Below are 20,485 nucleotides of genomic sequence, written 5' to 3'. Positions count from 1 at the left end.
CGCGCATGTATCCACGTCCCCCGCGCGCGCTGGAAGGCTGGTGATTTTCGTACGCTCTGGTTGCTCGCCCGCAGCGTCGTCCGATCAAACATCTAGCGACCAAAGAGTGGAGAAGGCTACGGATCGGACATCCGATAAAACTTAAAAGATTGGATGTCCTACCTACTGCAATTCTGACGATTCATGCAAACCATGCATTATGAACCACCTCTTCCCTATTGTATACATGTACACTCTTTATCAATTTTTGAAATGATTTTTCTCCTAACCTATCTATCTGATCTATGATCTAATTATATCGTTATATTCGTTGTAATTAAATTTTTATAACAAGATCTCACATGAGTATATTACGTTGAGAAAAACATATGAAACATTTTTATACTATAAATGAAACAATTGAGTTATAAGTACTGAAACATCAAAAGAACACTATTGCAATATTTGCAAATAAACTAGTGAAACATTTGAAAAAACTTATTGAAACACCTAGATAATAGGATTTGCAACATTCAATAATCCGTAGCAACACAAAACTTTAAATGTGCAACAAAGTCGAATTAAAAATTAAGACATTTATTTCTCACGCGTGAAACATTCGATTTTAACGGTTGAAACATGTAAAAAGATAATGTACAACATTGTACATGCACTAGTGAAACATCAATAAATACTTGTTGGAACATTACATTATCAATGCCCAACATTTAAAAAGTAAAAAAAAAGTCGTCGACATATTGTCGTGTGATATCTTGTTACAAATATTTAATTGTAACGAATCCAACAATATAATTAGTTTGAAATTCGGATAAATAGTTTAATAGAAAAAATCATTTAAATTTTGAAACATACTCGCATGTACTCTCTCTTAGCTAACTGGCTATACACATGCGCTAATTGCTCCCTTAGATTTTTTACGTACGATTTTTTCTTTCCGGCCGAATTGAACGGCGATGAGAAGAATTTTCCCCAAAGAGAGCTGGTAATTTTGTAAAAAAGTTCTCGCTTATCTTGATAATCATTATTAAGTCCCTCATTGTAAGTTCACTGTCCTATGTATTCTTACGTAAAGACCCTCTATAGGACCGCGCTCTGAAAAAGTGCAAGTAAGGATGTTTTCTGAGAAATAGAACACCCTATCCCCCCATTCCCCCGAAACCCTACCACTACCCTACCACTACTGTTCCCCCATCCCTCCTCTTCCTTTGCCCTGCCCTGCCCTAGCGCCGCCGCCGCTTTTCCTTCCCTCCCCGGCTTCTCTTCGCCGGCGACGACGATGCGGTGCGGTGTCTCCGGCTCAGATTCTCAAGAATTCTCGAGCTCTCCATGTCAAGTAGAGGGAGTGGACGGTGCGGTCTGTTCCCCGAAACCCTAGCCACCACTATTCCCCCACCCTTCTCTCGCTCTCTCCCCTGACCTTTGCGACGGCGCAGCCTCGACCTCGACTTGCCCTCCTCTTCTCAACGCCGCCGCCGCCAGCCTTCCTCGCATGCCCTCCTCTGACCTACCCCATATCCTGGAGCTCTCCCTACCAATGCTCCCTTCTCTCTCTCTCTCTCTCTCTCTCTCTCTCTCTCTTTCTCCCCTCAGTTGAGCTAGCTCCGGGGAATGTGGTGATGGAGATCAATGGTGAGGGGGATCAATCCGCTAGCCCGGTGCTTGATTTGGTGGATAGGCGCACTCAATCTTGAATCCGGTGGTGTTGTGCTCAGCTCGGGCATGAGGGGGTTGATCCAGAACTGTGGATTGAACTCAAGATGGTGATGGTGAGGCAAGAGCTCCACGGTGGGGTGGCATCTCTTGCTCAAGCTTAAGGATCCGCCGTTGTGCGCGCCATCATCACTATTCATCGGTTCTACATCTAGGCGGTAGGTCAGATTGAAACCACATGCCGTCGCATAGAAAAACTTCATTTGCAGTTGGGATGCCGTCCTCACTTCCGGTGAGTCAAAGCATCAATCTCTTTCTCTGTAGACTTGCCTCATGTATAGCTGGCATGCATCTTCTTTTTCCTGCTTCCCTGGGTTCCCTGCTCACACTGTGATTCTAACATCCCAATCTGAACAGGCAAACTGTCAAACTTCGTTTTTTTTTTCATGTATCATTCTTCTATTCACAATGATAAACATTGATAGCCTATCAAATTTCTTTATCATAAGTGCTAGAATATTTCTGATTTGTACTGCATCTCAAATTGTACATGCGTGTGAGCTATCAAGCTTGATCAAGTAACGGGAATTTCGTAATATTTGTTTAAATTTGATTAATTTTTGTTCAAAATGTTGGAAATTTCGGACCGAAATTTCTAGAAATTTCGCCATATTGGCACTCCCAATACAAATACCGAAAGCAAAAACGAAAGATTGAACCCTGGCTATGAGCCTGTGAGCTGCTTGCTGTGCAAATCCATGAGTTGTTTTTCCACTGAACAATCACTAAAGCGCCGAAGGAATCATTCACAATGTCCGTAAAACATTTGCCCTGCTTTAGATGCTCAGAGTAGCTCTCTCGCATTTACTGAATGCATCCATGTTTCATACTGTCCAGCACAAAGATAGGGTGCCGCAAAGGTAAATTCTATTTTTAGGTGCCCTCTAGCTGTTTGATGTATTTCTCTACAGAATCAAATGCAAATATGAAGGGTCATCGCCACTTCAAAATTCAGGTCAGTTTGAGATCATGTCACTGTGTCCCTATTGACTTTGCCTAGCCAACATAAAACCCTTGACTTGAAAAGTATCCATGACAACTTTATTAAATAAAAAGGGATGCTCTACACTGGCTTGGGTTTCAGAGTAGAAATTTGATTAGATTTGCAAGATGTTCTTTATGTGTTTTTCATGCATAGTTCTCTTTAAGGGACTTACAATTTCATGGTTGCTGTTGATTTAAGTCCATAAAACTTCTTGCCTAGGAGACGCAACTCACACTTTTGCCGAGCCATTCTCATTAGTTAATTAAAGCATATTACTAGATTTGAATGTACATTACAGTTGTGTTTCTATGTACAAGAAGGTTAAATATTGCTAATATCTATGTTCTTTTCCAGTTTGCCTTCTACTCTAGATGGTAGTTTGAAATTATAAGTAGAATATGTTTTTAGAGAGAAAAAAGTGCAATCTAATTATAAATGTGAATATTGAATCTGGTAATTATTTTTGTCTTATCTGTATAAAAATGATTGGTTGCTACCATAGAAGGTGCTCAGGTTTGTGAAGACTGTAGGTGCATGCTTGGCTATCTATTAGCCTTGTGGTTCACTGCTTGTGCTTTCTCAGTCCTAAGCAATTGCATTGCAATCTCATTTTATAACAATCTTTGTATATGTGAGAATTGCCATTTAGCTTAAGTATATTAAGGGTGTCACTGCTAATTAGTTGCCATGACAAGAACAAACAACTTGACAATAGAGCTTTGCTGCACAAATTAGTTAGCTGGGATGTTCTTCTGTACCTGTAAGTTTCATGTAAGTAAGGAAAATTTCTTATGACTTATACAATGAATTAATTTTCATAGGTTCAATTTTTCTAGAAGAGGCAAAAATGGATGAGTATGTCTTCTTTTGTTTTTAGTTCTGAATAGTGTTTTTTATGAGCCTGTCAATGTTATTGTAACAGGAGTACACCTCAGGCACTGTGGGAAGTGGGACATATGGATCACCAGCCATGCCGCATGGTCAACATCAAGGCCATGGCATTCGTTCAAAAAAAAAAACATCAAGGCCATGGCCGTTGAAGGTGGATCACCGTCCAAGCTTAGTCAACGTCAATAATTTCATATATCTCCATAACAAACTGTGTGGTTTTGTATAACTTGCAAGGAACCAATAAACTTACCCTCCTATGTTTCGTATCTTATATTGTGCTAGCTCAAACTATCTTTGATGTATCTTTACATGAGCATGCTTAGTTCTATCGTACTTAATTTTATGATCTACAATCGTTAGGCCATGTGATTTGTGCTTCCTCTGTGATCATAAAATTACTTGCTTTGCTTTGCTTTGATTACTATACCATTCTCCAATATTCCTCATAAGTGTCCATAAGTTAAATAGTCTTAATGAACGGTAGGGCGCCGCGAAGCGCGCCTAAAGTCCTAGTAGTCTTCGATTTAAGGGGGATTTGGGGAGACTTTTGGAGGGGAGGAGAGAGGGCGACGCGGGGGGGGGGGGGGGGGGAGGGGGGGGCGATGAACCCTAACTTAGTAGTAGAACAAAACAGGGCGGCGCGGCCGTGGCATATATGCCGCTACCTCAGCGCCAACGTACCTGGCGCTGAGTTTGGACCTGACATTCCTGCCACGTCGGCTAGGCGATCGTCTGGGCTACCACGCTGGCACGAGGTCAGCGCCAGGAACGTTGGCGCGTCCATGCACGATCTCAGCGCTAAGCCCTTCTGGCACTGAGCTGACGGCCTATTTTTTTTAAGTTTTCAAATAAGTTTTTTAAAAGGGTTAATTTGTAAAAAAGACGGTGGATGGGAAGACCAGCAAAGTTGACAATTTTTTTTAAGTTTTCAAATAAGTTTTTTAAAAGGGTCAATTTGTAAAAAAGACGGTGGATGGGAAGACCAGCAAAGTTGACAGTCTCATGGACTCTCCCAATCACTTTCCCCAAACACAGACCCTCTACAGTCCTCCACCAGAGGGGCACAGCCGCACAGGGCTACAGCCTACAGGAGGCCTACAGCGGCAGCACCCACCAGGGCAGGCAGGCAGGCAGGCAGGCAGTCGTTCATCCACATCCACCGCCGCCGTCTCCCCCGCCGCTTCTCACCCATTCCTCTCCAATCCGGCCGCGCCGGCGCCGCATCTGGTCCACCAAGAACCCCTTCAAAGAATCCCCACAACCCTCTAGGGAAGGATCGCAAGAATTCCTCTCAATCGCCGCTTGGATGGGGTGCGGGCAGTCCAAGATCGACCAGGAGGAGGCGGTGTGCCGGTGCCGGGACCGGAGGAAGCTGATGGCCGACGCCGTCCAGGCGCGCAACGCCTTCGCCGCCGCCCACTCCGCCTACACCGTTCTCCTCAAAAGCACCGGCGGCGCGCTCTCTGACTTCGCCCAAGGCGAGACGCCCGACCTGGTGGCCTCTCACGCCCACCTCGCCGCCCCCACCCAGGCGGCCGCTTCCGTCTCCGCGCCTCCTCCCCCGTCCACCGCCGCCGTGCTCATCGCGCCCTCCCCGCCGCCCCCGCCCTTCCTCGACTTCTCCCACGCCACACTCCAGCGCTCCTCTTCTACTCCAAACATCCCGATGCCCGACCCTAAGGCCGCCACCAAGACCCAACTCGCCGCTGGCGCATCCATCCGGGAAGAGGACGAGGTGGAGGATGATGCTGACGGCCATATCAGAACAGAAAGCGAAGATGATGATGACGACGACGAAGACGACGATAGCGATGATGACCACCATGAGCACGATGATGTCCTCGTGGAAGAAATGGTACACGGACAGCCGCAGAAGCGGGTTATGATGGGCAGCGTGGGGTCTTCTCCAGTAACGCCGCCACCCCCACCACGGCCGAACCCATCCCCGCCAGCCACCAGGACAACACCACCACCCCCAATGCCTGAGCCTCAGATGGCTACTACCTGGGATTACTTCTTCGGTCCAACCACCACACCGCCGCCCACCCTGGAGCAACCTCCTGAGGAGTCTTGGATGGATAAGCGGGAGAAGGAGTCAGTGCCGGAGATGAAGGCACCGATTATGAAACCAGCTGTTGATGGATCAGCTGCTCCTATGCATGTTGCGGAGGAGCAACCACCACAGACAGCACTGGAGAAGGAAAAGGCCATTGAACAGCTTGCGGCAAACCTTCCTCCATCGAAGCCACTTATTAGAAAGCCGCCCAAAGCGGCACCTGGCCCTCCAGCAGAAGTTCGCTACCAGCATGCCTCATCTATGGGTGCGGTTGAAACTCGGAAGGGGAAGACGATGTCAGGTACTGCCAGTTTGCTGCAAATTGTTGCTCAGCTTGATGATTCTTTCCTCAAGGCTTCAGAGAGTGCACATGACGTGTCAAAGAAGCTTGAGGCCACCCGAATGCATTACCACTCCAACCACGCCGACAGTCGAGGCAAGTGTGGCCAATCAATTTGTTTCCTTTTCCTTAATATGAATCTTGAGCAATCACTATTCACCTCTTAAGATAGAAATCAACTACACCCTCCCCTCTGGTCAGCGATCACAAAAACATGTCATTTTAGACATCGGTATGGTCTTAAAATGCAACTTTGACTGCTGATTTTTATAGAAAACATTTGAAGAACTTGATAAAATTATGATATTCTGAAAGTACTTCTCGACACAAATTTCTGCACATGATTTTCATACATCCAATTGAGATATTTAAAAATATATTGATGATAAAAATTTTAACGCTTTACTTGAAACATGCCCAAAACCACATGTTTTTGTGACCAGGGTAGTATTGCGCCTGTAACTTTGTTTTGGAATCAACACTTGTGCATCAAAATGGAATGAAAAAGGTGGTGCCTAAAAATTTCTGTTCTTTATTATTGTAGTCCTTAGTTGTCCAATATAAAGTGCTAGACTAGTTGTAACAAAATCATGCTTTATTCAGTGTGATTTTTATAATGTGGAATTGTAATCTGTAATTCCCTTCAATATGCTGTCATATTTACCTTTCTGAGCTTGGAATCTGCATTTTGTATAGTTAGTTTACTTTATATATCTGAAAGAGTTAATTTTGTACTTGTTTTGAACCCTAATTTACATCCAAATTGTTGCTTCCCTAGTTTATCACACACAATTACTTAATTTAGACCATATTTAATATTCCCTTAAGGTGGTGTTTGTATTATGGGAAACGGTGTTTGGGAATGGAAAATATTAGGTTGAATAGATATAATCTAGTCTTGGAATAGATATAATCTAGGTTTGTATTAGGTTGAATAGATATAATCTAGGGATGGGGAAAGTGCATGATTTTGGAACTCTGTCGGTTACAATAACCTAATATCCCTCTGTTTTAATCATGAGAGAGAGGGGTGGGTGGTTTTCATTGTATTACAAGATTGTTCCTTTCTTGCCAACTTCTCTCAGCTATCTTCTCCTTTTTCCATTTAAGTTGCCACAACACCACATCTACTTGTCAAAGGTCGTAGCTATAGTCCACTGTCAAATCCGCTGGCCACACTTGCCATGCTCTACAGCATGTGGCCCTCGTGTCCTCTTCTGGAAGTTTGCCATCAGTCCTGTTTAGGAGCTCACCCTCAAGCCCACCCTTGTCCGCTCTTGATTCTAGTGTCTGAGGCCGCCATGAGCCTTGTCAAGGTCCATATGTGTTGACCATGGTTCGTGTTCTTTTCCTTTTAATTGAATATTTTCAATGTGTGTGTGTGTACCTCCTTGAGCCTGCCATCAGGCATCCATCATGGATGGCTGCTACAACCTGCCACAATAATTATTTCTTTTTGGATCTCTGGCTGAGGCTACGAGTCTGAGAATGGCAGAAGCACGATATAGGGACAAGGGAAGCAGGCATTATTTTTTCCTTTCTCTTTGTTATGGAGCTCACACTTCGTTCATGCCTTCATCTAATTTAATTAGCTTGATAAAGGGTATTTTTGTTCAACCAAAGTTCATCACAAGCCCAGTGTATCCAATGCCAATTATGATAAATTGTATATCCATATCCAAAACACACATCATAACCCATCTTTTATTCCATTTCCCTTCAAACTCATTATCTAGATGCCATCATAAGTTCTATTGTTCCATAAACCTTATTCTGCTCGCCCAATATGACTGGCCCTAGCTTCTGGTTTGTGACATCTGCCATTTAACTTGCTAACTCTGCTGTGCGATTTCAATTTTCTCCAGGGCACATTGACCACTCCACAAAAATCATGCATGTTATTACTTGGAACCGCTCCTTCAAGAACCTACCTAACCAAGATGATTTTGGTGATAATTTTGAAATTGATGAAAGGTTTGAAACTCATGCCACAGTACTTGATAGGATGCTTGCATGGGAGAAGAAATTGTATGATGAAGTGAAGGTAATGAATATTTGACTAAAATTTTTTACATTTGCGAAATCTGGAACTATGTCTGAAACTGTATCTGCGTTGCTTTGTAATTTGTGTCCTCTCTTTGTTTGTGCATGTCAAAACCTAAGGCAATATACTTCCGACCTCTTAATCTTGTGGGCCTACTATTTCCTTGTTTAACCGTTAGAAATTTAGAATTTGCTAGTCCATGTTGATTTAACACCTATGTAAGTCGAATTCCCAATCCTAACTTAATTTTGAACTACAAGCTATTCTGTGTGCAATCCCACTGTTCATCAGAGTTTTAAATTGATGTAATGTACTGTTCTGTCAATTGTTGCAAAGATGTCACTAGTTTCCAAAATGCTAAGAAATCGAGTTAATTATGAGTAAATTTAAGGAAACCCCATGCTTTTTACTTGTTGGAGTTGCATAAAACCTGGGTTAATGCCACAAGTCATAATACTTGGGGTTTTATGCAACTTCGACCATAAAACATATGATTTACTAAAATTCACTGTTATATTATCAATCAAGGAGTGCTATGTGTCGATTCGTATGATCGGCAATACATTTAATAATGTGCACTAGACCAAGGAGAGATGGTGACACAGATGATTTATACTGGTTCGGGCCCTCAATGTGAGGTAACACCCTAGTCCAGTTGTATGTAGATTGGATCTGTGTAGATGTGTGCAGCATGGCGTTGGAATAGCTCGTGGGCACGTATGATGTAAGGTATGATCAGGGTTTCTAGGTCGTGGAGAGTTGCTAGGAGTCACCCGCATCTCGGGACCCCTGCCCTGTCTTATATAAGATGAGGGGGAGGGTTACAAGGAAAGTATCTAGTTGGTTGCAACTTAATCTTCCTATTCTATCTAAAAAAGATATGCATGATCCTCAGCATTTATATCTTATCCCGGGAATCTCTCCTTCTTGGGTTACAAGCCACATGGGCCTATATAGCATTCGGTGCAAAAGCCATGCCGTGGGTACCCGGGTACCGTGTACCCCACAGTATGCAAATTGCAATCAAGTGATCAACAGTTACATATTGCTCTTTTCCCAAAGGTACTATCATTTCAAAGAAACCCTCCAATTCCAGCTATTGGTTGATTGGATGTCATGGTCCCCTACGCGGCTACGTCCACATTGACTTATAATTTCTGTAATAATAAGTTCTACAAACTAGAAGAGTTAAATATTATTAAATTATATCTCACAATGTATCTACTCAATTTCATTTCACCGATGTAGAAAATTTTGGATATGTATGTATGGTAAGGCACCTGCATCCACAACCATCTGGTACACGTTTGATCACATGAAAGTTGGAGTTTGGGTATTTGATGTTATATCCCTTGATATATAGATGGAACTTTCATTGCAATTGCAGAGAGCACATGTACAGTGAGAAAATCAATTATGTGCAGGTAGAAGGATTGGTAATTGTAGTTGTGAGTTCATAAGATTAACAAATTTGGACCAAACTATCCTATTTACTAGATTCTAGACCTGTGGTTCTTAATTCATTTGTGATATTTGTTATTGTTTCTGTTCCATGAGTACTTAGCTACTGTTTTCTGTATACTAATTTATTGTTTGAATATGCCAAACCAGGCAGGGGAACTTATGAAAATTGATTATCAGAAGAAGGTAGCCCTACTTCATAAACAAAAGAAACGTGGTGTGAAACTCGAAACCCTTGAGAAGACTAAGGCTGCTGTTAGCCACTTGCACACAAGGTACATAGTGGATATGCAATCCATGGATTCAACCGTCTCAGAAATAAACCGACTACGTGATAAACAGTTATACCCGAAGTTAGTGGACCTTGTTGATGGGTGAGTATTCTTCAATCTAAGTTAAGTAATGATATAAAAGTTTGATTATGTGATACATAATCTCTTTGTACTGTGATGCTGCTACATCGCTTCATTTTTTCTAATCATATGGATGTTATGAGTATTTTCCATACTTTCTCATAGTCTCAACCTTACCAATTTGCTCTCCTATTTTGACTAAAATGGAATTGTATGTGTTTGCGCTGCAAACAATATTACAGGGCAGACAAGAACTATACCTGGTATGGTAGTTGAATCTTTAAATCAAATACTATAGAGGGAAATGATGTTCCATGTAGTGTGTATCCTCACCTTGATTATGATATTGTTTTTGCACCTAACAATTAATTACTCCCATAATTTGGGATTTGTCAATTCTTTTGTGTTCCAGTGAATCAATTTAAACTTTGGCACTACTGTCTTTACAAATATCAAGAGTGGTCAGTAGATTATGGTATATGCATATTGATTCTAAATTTCAATTATTGCAATTTTGTTACTATTGCTAATTAATTTATGGCAACAATAGCTGACAGCAGAAGTAGTGTGATTGGAACCATCCCAAGTCAGGGTATGGTACTTTTTTTTTCTTTGGGAAAGTAACAAAGGAACTAGTAGCCCTTAGAGGGTTCTTTAAGCTCCCAATGGAAATATCTCACTCATAGCAAATTGACCTTGCGGATTCCACAAATCGTGACATCCCAATCCTATGAATCCTATGTATTTTTTTTTGCCTATTATGCTTTTGCAGCCCTTGGAGAAAATCTGGCATGTTGGAATCGATGGGGAATAAAGACAATCTCTTCGATATTAAAAACGAATTGCATTCTCTACCTATTAGAAGTGATTGTGTCAGATGCCTATCCAAGCAATCCCTAAAGAAAACCAGAAATGAGAAATAATTTCCCCAACAAACTCACATTGATCTCCTCAGTATTGTACTCTCATTCATGTCCTTATCTCAATATCATATATTGCATCAGTGACTTTCTTTTTTCCTTTTTCCTACATATGGTTTGATTTTGGACATGGTTTTCCTATTAAATGCTTGCAATTTCTTCAACCATATCAATAATTGCATGTAATTGGATTAAGTGTAGTTGAATGATTAGGTAGGGAAGTAGAGATCCCATAACTTTGTCCTTTTGGTTTCTATGGGATTACAAAATGTGCTACTTCTGTGACAAAAGCACATAGGTCTATTTTGTGTACTTCAAAATAGCAAGTTATGCTTTATAGTGTAGATTGAGGATAAGTGGCTCCATTGAAAGAAAAAAAGGACTATCAACAAGAGGCAGTTACATTTAGGTGATATATGTCACTTGTTCAGTTCCAGGACTTTGTGATGCGGTATTGGGAAATGTTTGATGAGCTAGGTTCAATTCAATATTTGGTTAATAGGGATGGGTCACGGGTCAATAAGTGGGACATGAAAAGTGATATGAGGCTCTCATATCCCATCACCCATGTGGAGGATAGGTTTTTAGTTTGAATATGTAGAGGGTTAGAAGCATGGAAAAAATCACCCATTCAATGGAGCCAGAAGTTTAGCCCCACTGGTGGTGCCAATCCTTGCCGAAGTGATTTGTCAAACCTCTAGAGGCAATTTGGACTCGAGCTCTGGCAGTTGATATATCCATTGTGCCCAATTGTCAAGCTGCTGCAGCCTAAAATTTGTCGTTGCAGCCTGCTCGTGGATCATGTTGCTGTGTACAGTTAATCCATGACTTCATTTGCCAGGATTTGGGGTTTGAGCCGCACTCCCCTGTTTTTTTTTCCTTCTTTCAATCTGATATTCCCTGCTGGACCCTTTTTTTTCGCTGCTGCTTTGATCTTTTTCTCTTTGCTGATGGCCTTATGTCTTCTCCTTGTTTTTTATTCTTTTGTTTTTTTACCCATGGACTTGGCTTTAGTTGGTACCATACTACCATGTTTGCGTTGTATTTTCCCCTTTCCTGGAAGATTCTAGGAGAATGTGACTAGGCATTTTAGGCAATGAATTTGATTTCCCAAACCCAATCCCCCAAAAATTACTGGATAAGACAATTGGATTAAAACTCGTGTCATCAGGGAAGTTTGTGTTGTCATAAATACCGGATAAAAGGCAATCGGGTTAAAACTCCTATTGTCTATTATCCTATACTCCTAGTATCCTACTTTATAACCCAAAGTGAAACCCAATAGTATCCTAGTTTATAACCCAAATCCAACAGCTAACCCAAATGTCATGAAATTGAATTAATGGTATCATTGGGTGGCCATGACAGACAATAGGAGTTTGTGTTGTTTTATCATGTCATCAAATACATATCTATTGATTTTTGATAGATTTGCTATCGAATGACTTCTCTAGTCTTAAGTCTTAACAGCTCGTTTTTCTATTTACTATTTATGTTTTAAGGTAATGCTTGCTCTGTGCAGAATGGCAAACATGTGGAGTTCTATGCATCATCATCATAAGTGGCAGTTGGTTATCATATCAGGAATAAGAAATTTTGAGGCTCCACCGGTTCCAAGAGAGACAACTGATCAGCATTACAAGCAGACTTGTGACCTGCGTGACATTGTCAGGGAGTGGCACATGCAGTTTGAGAAACTCATGGACCATCAGAAAGGGTACATTAGAGCACTAAATGCATGGCTCAAGCTTAACCTCATCCCCATCGAAAGCAACTTGAAGGAGAAAGTTTCGTCCCCGCCTAGGCTGGTGGAACCACCTATAAAAGATCTGCTATATGCCTGGCATGACCAGCTTGAAAGGCTTCCAATTGAACTTGCAAAAACTGCCATCAAAAGTTTTGCTGAAGTCATAAGCAATATTGTACTACTTCAGGAAGAAGAAGTCAATCTAAGGAGGAGGTGTGAGGAAACTCGCAGGGATCTCAACCGAAAAAAAGCACAGTTTGAAGAATGGCACCAAAGGTACATGGAGAGAAAGGCATCACAAGGCGAGGATGCTAATAACAGTGAAGTGGCTGAAGCTGTGAACTCAGATCCTGTCGCCGACAGGAAGACGGCCATCGAGGAAGTAGAGATTAGGCTGAGGGAAGAAATGGGGCATCACAATAGGATTGCCAGGCAGGTTAGGGAGAAATCACTTGCCAACCTTCGGATGCACCTGCCAGAGCTCTTCAGAAACATGACTGATTTTGCTGGCTTCTGCTATGAAATGTACAGCAATTTGAGAAAATCTGCTGTACTGCCCAAAGATGAAGTGCAAGGCTGATGCTGTGCTCCCAAAATGTTAGTTATGTTGATTCTCGAGTTCATCAGCTGTAGGGGAAAATACTGGTTGTAGCTGTTCACTGGTATCGTTTTGATGTGCTGTTTTCCTTTTCTTTTTTGAAGTGCATCGTAGAGCTCGTGAGAATTAATGATTTGATCTGCCTGTAAATTGAAACGATCCTATTCCATCATCTATTTTCATTTTCTGTGCATTGATATCTTCTAGGTGGCCTTATATCATCAGTGCATATGTGCGCGACCAGAAGCACAACTGATGATTGTTTCTGAGCACTTAATACGCTTGCTACACTTATTACGTCATGGGGTAAGTTCCATAGTTGAGTCTTTTCATAGGGGTCTCACCGTGTTAGTGCATTTAAAGTACTTTTTATTATCGATCTCCAATTAGTCTTAACCAGAGACATCCACGTGCTATTACTTTAGGAGTTTTGATTGCTATTAGTATATCTAATAGTGCATATCTTATTTTCTTCTTATAGAATTTTCTGTTAAACTAGTTATCCAATCTACAATCTGATTACACTATTACGTTCGTTGCAATTAAATCTTTAAACAAGATCTTATATGATTATATTACAATGAAAAAATATTTATATTATATAAATTATTTTTATTATATACGTCATAAGTTACTTTTAGATTTGGCTATGCATTCATAATGCTCTAAGTTGATTATTTTTATTATTGTTTTTAGTTAATTCTATATTTTGTGGACTTTATAAATCTTCTCTACACTTTACTTGTGAATTTACTCTACATAGTTTCTTATTTCATCTCACTCATAATATAATTATTTCTACTATAGAGAGTTACTCCCTCCGTTTTATAATGTAAACCATTCTATTATGTCTAGATTCATTAACATCTATATGAATGTAGGCAATGCTAGAATAACTTACATTATGAAATAGAGGAAGTATTTCTATTGCATAACTAAGTTACTTCTGTTGCATATAATTACTTACAGAAAGTTACTTCTATTGCATAGCTAAGTTACTTCTATTGGATAGCTAAGTTACTTCTATTGTTTAAATACATTGCTTTTAAATTAATAAAATATTTGAATATATCCAATATGGATCTTGCATTGTCACATATTTTATATTTTATGTAGAGTATAATGATACAAATAGATCTTGAAAATAATACATGATTTAAAATATATAAGTTATTAAAGAGCTTAAATCTAAAAGTAATTTATGTATATGATAAAAGTTACTTACACACACACACATATATATATATATATATATATAGGTAAATTAACTGGTGCTATATGGAGTATGGGCTCCAAGATTCAAATTGAGTATATACCCAATTTGAATGAGTATAAACTTGTTTTTTTTATTAGATTTTGGTTCTAGGTATATAACATCGAAACATATAATTCGTTAGGTATGTAATAATGAATTGTGAAATAAAGTTGAGTTTGAGTTGTTTTGTTGTTAGTATTTGTATGAATCAAATTCATATACCTAAATATCTACTTACAATTTGTAAATTTTTAAAAATTTAAGAGAATTTGTGTGTTTTATACCTTATAACCCGAGCACCATGGAGTCCCATATAGGTATCATTCATATATATATATATACACACACATACATATATATATATATATATACATATATACATATATATATATATATATATACATATATACATATATATACATATACATATACATATATATACATATATATATATACATATATATATACACACATACATATACATATATATATACATATATATATATATACATATGGGGCACTCATATGGGGCACCATGGTGCCCGGGCACCATGGTATGAAATACACAAATTCGCCCAAATTTTTCAAAATTTTCAAATTGTGAGTATATACCTAGTTATAAGTATTCGATTCATACCTATACCTAGCAACAAAACAACTCAAATTTAACTTTATTTCACAATCCATTATTACATACCTAACTAATTATATGTTTGGATGCTATATACCTAGAATCAAAATCTAACAAAAGCAAGTTTGAATTCAGTTCAAACTTGCTTTGAACTAGTTAGTAAAGTAGTTAACGTTAATACCTAAATATTTGAAAAAGTTTCATACTCATTTGAATTGGGTATATAGTAAATTTCAATCATGGTGCCCGGGCACCATGGAGCACCAAACAAATTTACTATACACACACACACACACACACACACACACACACACACACACACACACACACACACACACACACACACACACACACACACACACACACACACACACACACACACACACACACACACACACACACACACACACACACACACACACACACACACACACACACACACACACACACACACACACATATATATATATATATATATATATATATATATATATATATATATATATATATATATATATATATATATAGCAGCGCTAAACCGCACCCAGGTTGCGTAATACCTAAAATGCTCCCCTCACAAACCCACCCCACCCCACCCCACCCCCACCCACCCACCCAACCCCCACCCCGCTCCCCCACGCACCCACCACCCTCCGCCAGAAAAAAACCGCATCGCTCCCCTTATCTTTTTTTTTTCGCCCCGCATCGCCCCCCTTATCTTTTTTTGTTCGTCCCTTTTTTCTGTTCACCTGTTACTTTTTTTTTTCGTTTTTTCTTTCCTTCTGCTTCCTCCATTGGCCTATGAGTAAAATTATTACTCAGTATTCGTGCTTCGTAGTAAACTTTTATTATAGTAAAATATTTACTTCTTGTCAAATTGTTTGTGTGCACACTCACTGGATAGGTTCATCTTTTAGTAAATATTTAACGATCCCATATTATTCTTTTGGTGAACATTTTATTTCTATTTTCTTATATAAAGGCAGTATTTTTTAAAGCATACCTAGGAGTAAATAAATTACTTAACATGGTGATACAGTTTGATAGATAGACAGTAAATATTTTATTACATGACAAAATGCGTATGACTTACTATTAGTTATGATTTAATTGCCTAGTTATATAGATCCACATACTGTCAGTAATATTTTTATTATATCAGTTACTGGTGATAATATCTTTATTTCTTAGTCATTTCCAGTAGCTCCATGCATTATTGGTGATAGTAGTATTTTTACTATCAGGTGCTTTCGAAACTTACACATGGAAATGACTACACATCGAAACTTACACATGACAGCTGTATGTTGGTTTTGTCACATGATCAATAGAAATTACACATGGAAGACAAGAATATATATATTCTTGGTGATCTTAAAAGAAGGAAAATTACAACCGATGACTACATCCAAACACCACCACCAGCCCCGGTGCCAGAGACTCACGGCCGACACCAAATCCCCATGCCAGCTGCATCCGCGTCGGAGTCCGTCTCATCGGCTTGGTCCACTGTGGATTCAGTAGCCTCACCTGGAAATCAGGAAAATGCCAGGACATATGATCACAAAATCAATTTTACATGTAGCACCTAGTCTAGATGGTAAAAACATCATCATCATATCCATTCCTTGACTATTCTAGCTTGTTATAATGGTCCTGATGTCTTCTTACCATTCATCTGAACTTCTGAATATAAGAATAGATTACTGAACATTAAATCATGCAGTACAAAACCAAGATAACATCTGGAAATCAGGAAAATGCCAAGATATATTTACAGAATGGTATGTCTATTACATCTCCATACTGACATTTGAGAAAAAAAAGGCACATGAGCTAGGATTTTCACACTGGATCCATCAATTTTATCTCTGAAGTAAACAAATGCACATTAGCTATGATTTTCACAAACAGTCAAACAATTTTATCTAAAAAATATAGCAAGGTCGGAAACTAGTTCACTTGCTCTAAATTCCTGCTCGTTAGCAAGCATGCATTTTTGAGATAAAATTGTTGGACTCCTGCTCGTTTGCTCAATTGAACAATCGTAAATCAAAGAATCAAGAATAACAGCTCCCTTGCTCCAGATCCCTGCTCGTTAGCAAGCTGGCTAAGCCTCACGCAGCAAGCAGGCACACAGCCACCGCCCGCCACACGGCTTGGCCGCCTTGACGCGCATTCTTGCCGTCGGCGGTCACAACACTGCATAATGCGCCTGCGCCTATGGCACACGGAGAAGACGCATGGTCGCGCTTCCTCTCTCGGATTCGTCGCGCGGGCCGAGGATATTAGCGCTGGGTAGGGGGATACCCAGGCCGCGATGGACACGGTGCGACGGATGCGGCGGGGCCTCCGCTGCATGAAGCAGATCCAGCCATCGAATCAGCACGCCGTCTCCGCCGCTGAACCGGGTGGAGGGGATCAACAGCCGGCGCAGAGGCGACGTGAAAGGACTTGGCTTCCACCAAATCCATGGGGGAGGGGAGGCACCCATGGAGGGCCACTCGAGGTGGTGGACAAGCCTCCCGATCTGCTCGTCGTCGAGCTCGCCGCCGCCGGGAATAGGCTGTCTCCGTCGTCGAACCACCGGGAGCCCTGGATGCCACCGCATCTGCCATCTCCTACCTGCATCTCCAGATAGTAAAAAAAAGGAAAAAGGTTGGAGGGAGGGGCAACGATTATGGCTGCACACCTCTGCGCGGCAGATTTCACAGCGGTGGGGGGTATGGACGACGGTCGTGGAATGGGACGGGGTGGACAACGACGGGAGTCGGGGAGGCGATGGCTGCGGCGCTGTATGGACGGATGAGGTGGCGGCGTTGAGGAGGTGCCGATCGGAACAAGGTCGGCGTGGAGAAGACGAATGGCGCTCACCTCAGCCTGACGCCGCATCGTCCTCACAACTCGCCGGCGATAGGATATATATATATATATATATATTAAATTTGTTTGGTGCTCCATGGTGCCCGGGCACCATTGTTGAAATTTAGTATATACCCAATTCAAATGAGTATGAAACTTTTTCAATTACTTAGGTATTAACATTAACTACTTTATTAACTAGTTCAAAGCAAGTTTGAACTGAATTTTAACTTGTTTTTGTTAGATTTTGATTCTAGGTATATAGCATCCATATATATAATTAGTTATGTATGTAATTATGGATTGTGAAATAAAGTTAAATTTGAGTTGTTTTGTTAATAGTATAGATATGAATCGAATTATTATAACTAGGTATATACTCACAATTTGAAAATTTTGAAAAATTTTAGTGATTTTGTGCATTTGATACCATGGTGCCCGGGCATCATGGTGTCCCATATGAGTGCCCCATAATCAGAATATAATCATGTAACATCTTGTTGTAAAGATTTAATTGCAACGAACATAACGGTATAATCGGATAAGTTATTTAAAAGAAACTTCTCTAAGAAGAAAAAATACATAGATATTGAGTGTACTAGCAGCTTTTTTTTTAAAGAAGGGTGTCTCTCTTTAACATTATCCAGCTAGCACTCTCGGTGTAGTTGTGTCCTTTTTATTATTGTTACATCCTTTTTTAAAAGTCTTATGTAGTAAATTTTTCTTTTATCATGAGCTTAAGAGTCGATGATAAGGTTAACATGAGAGCTCTAGTTCTACCATAATTTGATGATATTTGATTATGCGTTGCTAGGAATCTCATAAAATGCAATATATTTGTGTAATAGAGTTATAATAATCTGGGTGGACTTGAAATTACCTAAGTTATTGCACAAGGAGCTTGTGGGCAATCGGAATATATAAAGGGGCGAGCGAGCAGGGGTGCCACGTCAGGATTTCGCTACAGTATGACGCGGGGTGGTATTTTTGCGAAAAAGCCCTCCATTTTGCTCGTATTTCGCCCGGCGTCCGTCGCTAATAGTCCCTTTGAGCTAGCACTTTACGTTTAGGCCCTTCTGAAATCCGAATATTCTATGTGAAGGAGAGGAAAACCGCAAATTAGGCTTGCGCTCTAAAATGTGGAAGCTGAGGGGTTTTTTTCGCAAAACGGCACCCACTACGCAAAACCCTAGCCGCCTCCACCCGCATCCCCTCCTCCCTCGTCTCGCCCTCTCCCTCTCTCGCCGCCTCCGCTTTCCCCTCGCGCCGCCGCCTCCGCTTCGCGCCGTTGCCATCGTCGTCCGCATCGCCTCGCGCCTCCGCCGTCGCCGCCACCTCCGCCTTCACCTATGCCGCCGCTGTTGCCGTCTCCGAGCGCCTCCACCTCCTTCTCCCCCCTCGCGTCGCTATCGTCGCCGAGAGCGGACTTCGATGCGGACGGGGAGAAAGTGACGAGGCGAACGCTCCTCTCCTCTTCCATTCTCGTCTCTCCTTTGCCTGCGAGGAGCTGTGCCTCACCGCCATCGTCATCGTCGAAAACCTGCCGCCGTCGTCGTCAACTGGTCGGCCTAGCCGCTCACCGCCATCGCAGTGGCCAGGTCTGATGGCACGAACTCAAGGTCGCCTGATCCGATGGCGATGAGTGTTGGGATACGCGTAGGCTACGATAGCATAAATCAAAATTTTCTATCGCGTAAACCAGGAACCATGCAAGTATTAGATCATAGATCATTACCACTTGACACGCTGCGCAGCGAGAGAAAGCGCTAAGAAGTCGAAGGAACTCTCGCGAAGTAGCGTGTGTCGATGTAGAGGAAGTAGTCGATCGCACCGGCTCGACCTTCTCCTCCTCGTGCGTTCTCCTCGCTGTACTCCCACGCCGATCAGCACCGCAAACCAGTGGCACCTCTACCGGTATCCACACGTACAGGGACGGAACGCCACGTGCAGATGTGCTAGCACCCGCGTGTGACTAGGGTTTTGCTCGGGGAGGGGAGTGGTGGCTAGGGTTTCTCACGTGATGCAATATCTCCGCCGGTCACACCCTTCACGAATATATAGGATCCATCACTCGGGCCTCCAAGGCCCGTAAGACTCCTGTTCGGATCCCTATCTGAATTAAGCTCATATTGGATCTCCATCCAATCCCCTTATTCCGGCCCATTAAGCGTGCGACCCTGTAGGTTCATGTACACTCGGCTGTAACCCGAAAATACCTTTTCAGTCCACGCGTCAACAGCGGCCCCTAGCAGAACGTATTGACCCACCGGGCATACATAAAGATCATATCGGCTGAACCTCTAGTGTATACTTGTATGAACCCCTTTGTCTCATGATATCGATTAAGCTCAGGGCTAGATATGTGCCATCCTGTAATAGCTCAATCATTCACTCGAACCTGTGATAGAACATATAACTTGTGATTGACTCCTCAATCACCTTTGGCATGGCCATGCACTTTCATAATCTACAATATCGAGGGGCCTAGAGATATCTCTTCATAGGAGGGGCAAATCCTATCTTGATTATTCATATCCCACTACATGTTTCATAGCATACCCGAAAACTACTTTTATAACTACCCATTACAGAGTAGCGTTTAGCAGTCCCTAAGTAAGCTACTACACATGTT

General features: G+C 41.3%; 1 protein-coding gene, 1 long non-coding RNA gene and 1 other non-coding gene across 3 annotated transcripts; 2 read left to right on the top strand and 1 right to left on the bottom strand.

The window, feature by feature from the left end:
- Positions 1-1,168: 1,168 nt before the first annotated feature.
- LOC4324545 (uncharacterized) lies at positions 1,169-3,950 on the top strand. Its single transcript, XR_001544946.3, has 2 exons — positions 1,169-2,665; positions 3,618-3,950. It is a non-coding gene; the product is annotated as an uncharacterized lncRNA (long non-coding RNA).
- A 640-nt stretch (positions 3,951-4,590) lies between these two features.
- LOC9270392 (protein ALTERED PHOSPHATE STARVATION RESPONSE 1) lies at positions 4,591-13,298 on the top strand. The gene is made up of 4 exons (XM_015764681.3): positions 4,591-6,078; positions 7,848-8,026; positions 9,638-9,861; positions 12,283-13,298. The coding sequence occupies exons 1-4, from the start codon at positions 4,893-4,895 to the stop codon at positions 13,085-13,087; spliced, it is 2,394 nt and encodes a 797-aa protein (XP_015620167.1). The 5' UTR covers positions 4,591-4,892; the 3' UTR covers positions 13,088-13,298.
- A 3,445-nt stretch (positions 13,299-16,743) lies between these two features.
- Positions 16,744-17,897, bottom strand: LOC4324543 (uncharacterized). The gene is made up of 2 exons (XR_003242621.2): positions 17,684-17,897; positions 16,744-17,616 (listed from the first exon to the last, which is right to left on the bottom strand). It is a non-coding gene; the product is annotated as an uncharacterized protein (transcript).
- Between the last annotated feature and the right edge of the window lie 2,588 nt (positions 17,898-20,485).

The sequence above is a fragment of the Oryza sativa genome, chromosome 1 (assembly GCF_034140825.1).
Source record: "Oryza sativa Japonica Group chromosome 1, ASM3414082v1".
Lineage (NCBI taxonomy): Eukaryota > Viridiplantae > Streptophyta > Magnoliopsida > Poales > Poaceae > Oryza > Oryza sativa.
This window is presented reverse-complemented; position numbering and strand designations above follow the sequence as displayed.

Coding starts and splice junctions, on each gene's coding strand:
- LOC9270392 (XM_015764681.3), top strand. CDS start 4,893: ATGGGGTGCGGGCAGTCCAAGATCGACCAGGAGGAGGCGGTGTGCCGG. Junction 8,027..9,637: donor AATTGTATGATGAAGTGAAG/GTAATGAATATT, acceptor ATGCCAAACCAG/GCAGGGGAACTTATGAAAAT. Junction 9,862..12,282: donor TTAGTGGACCTTGTTGATGG/GTGAGTATTCTT, acceptor TGCTCTGTGCAG/AATGGCAAACATGTGGAGTT.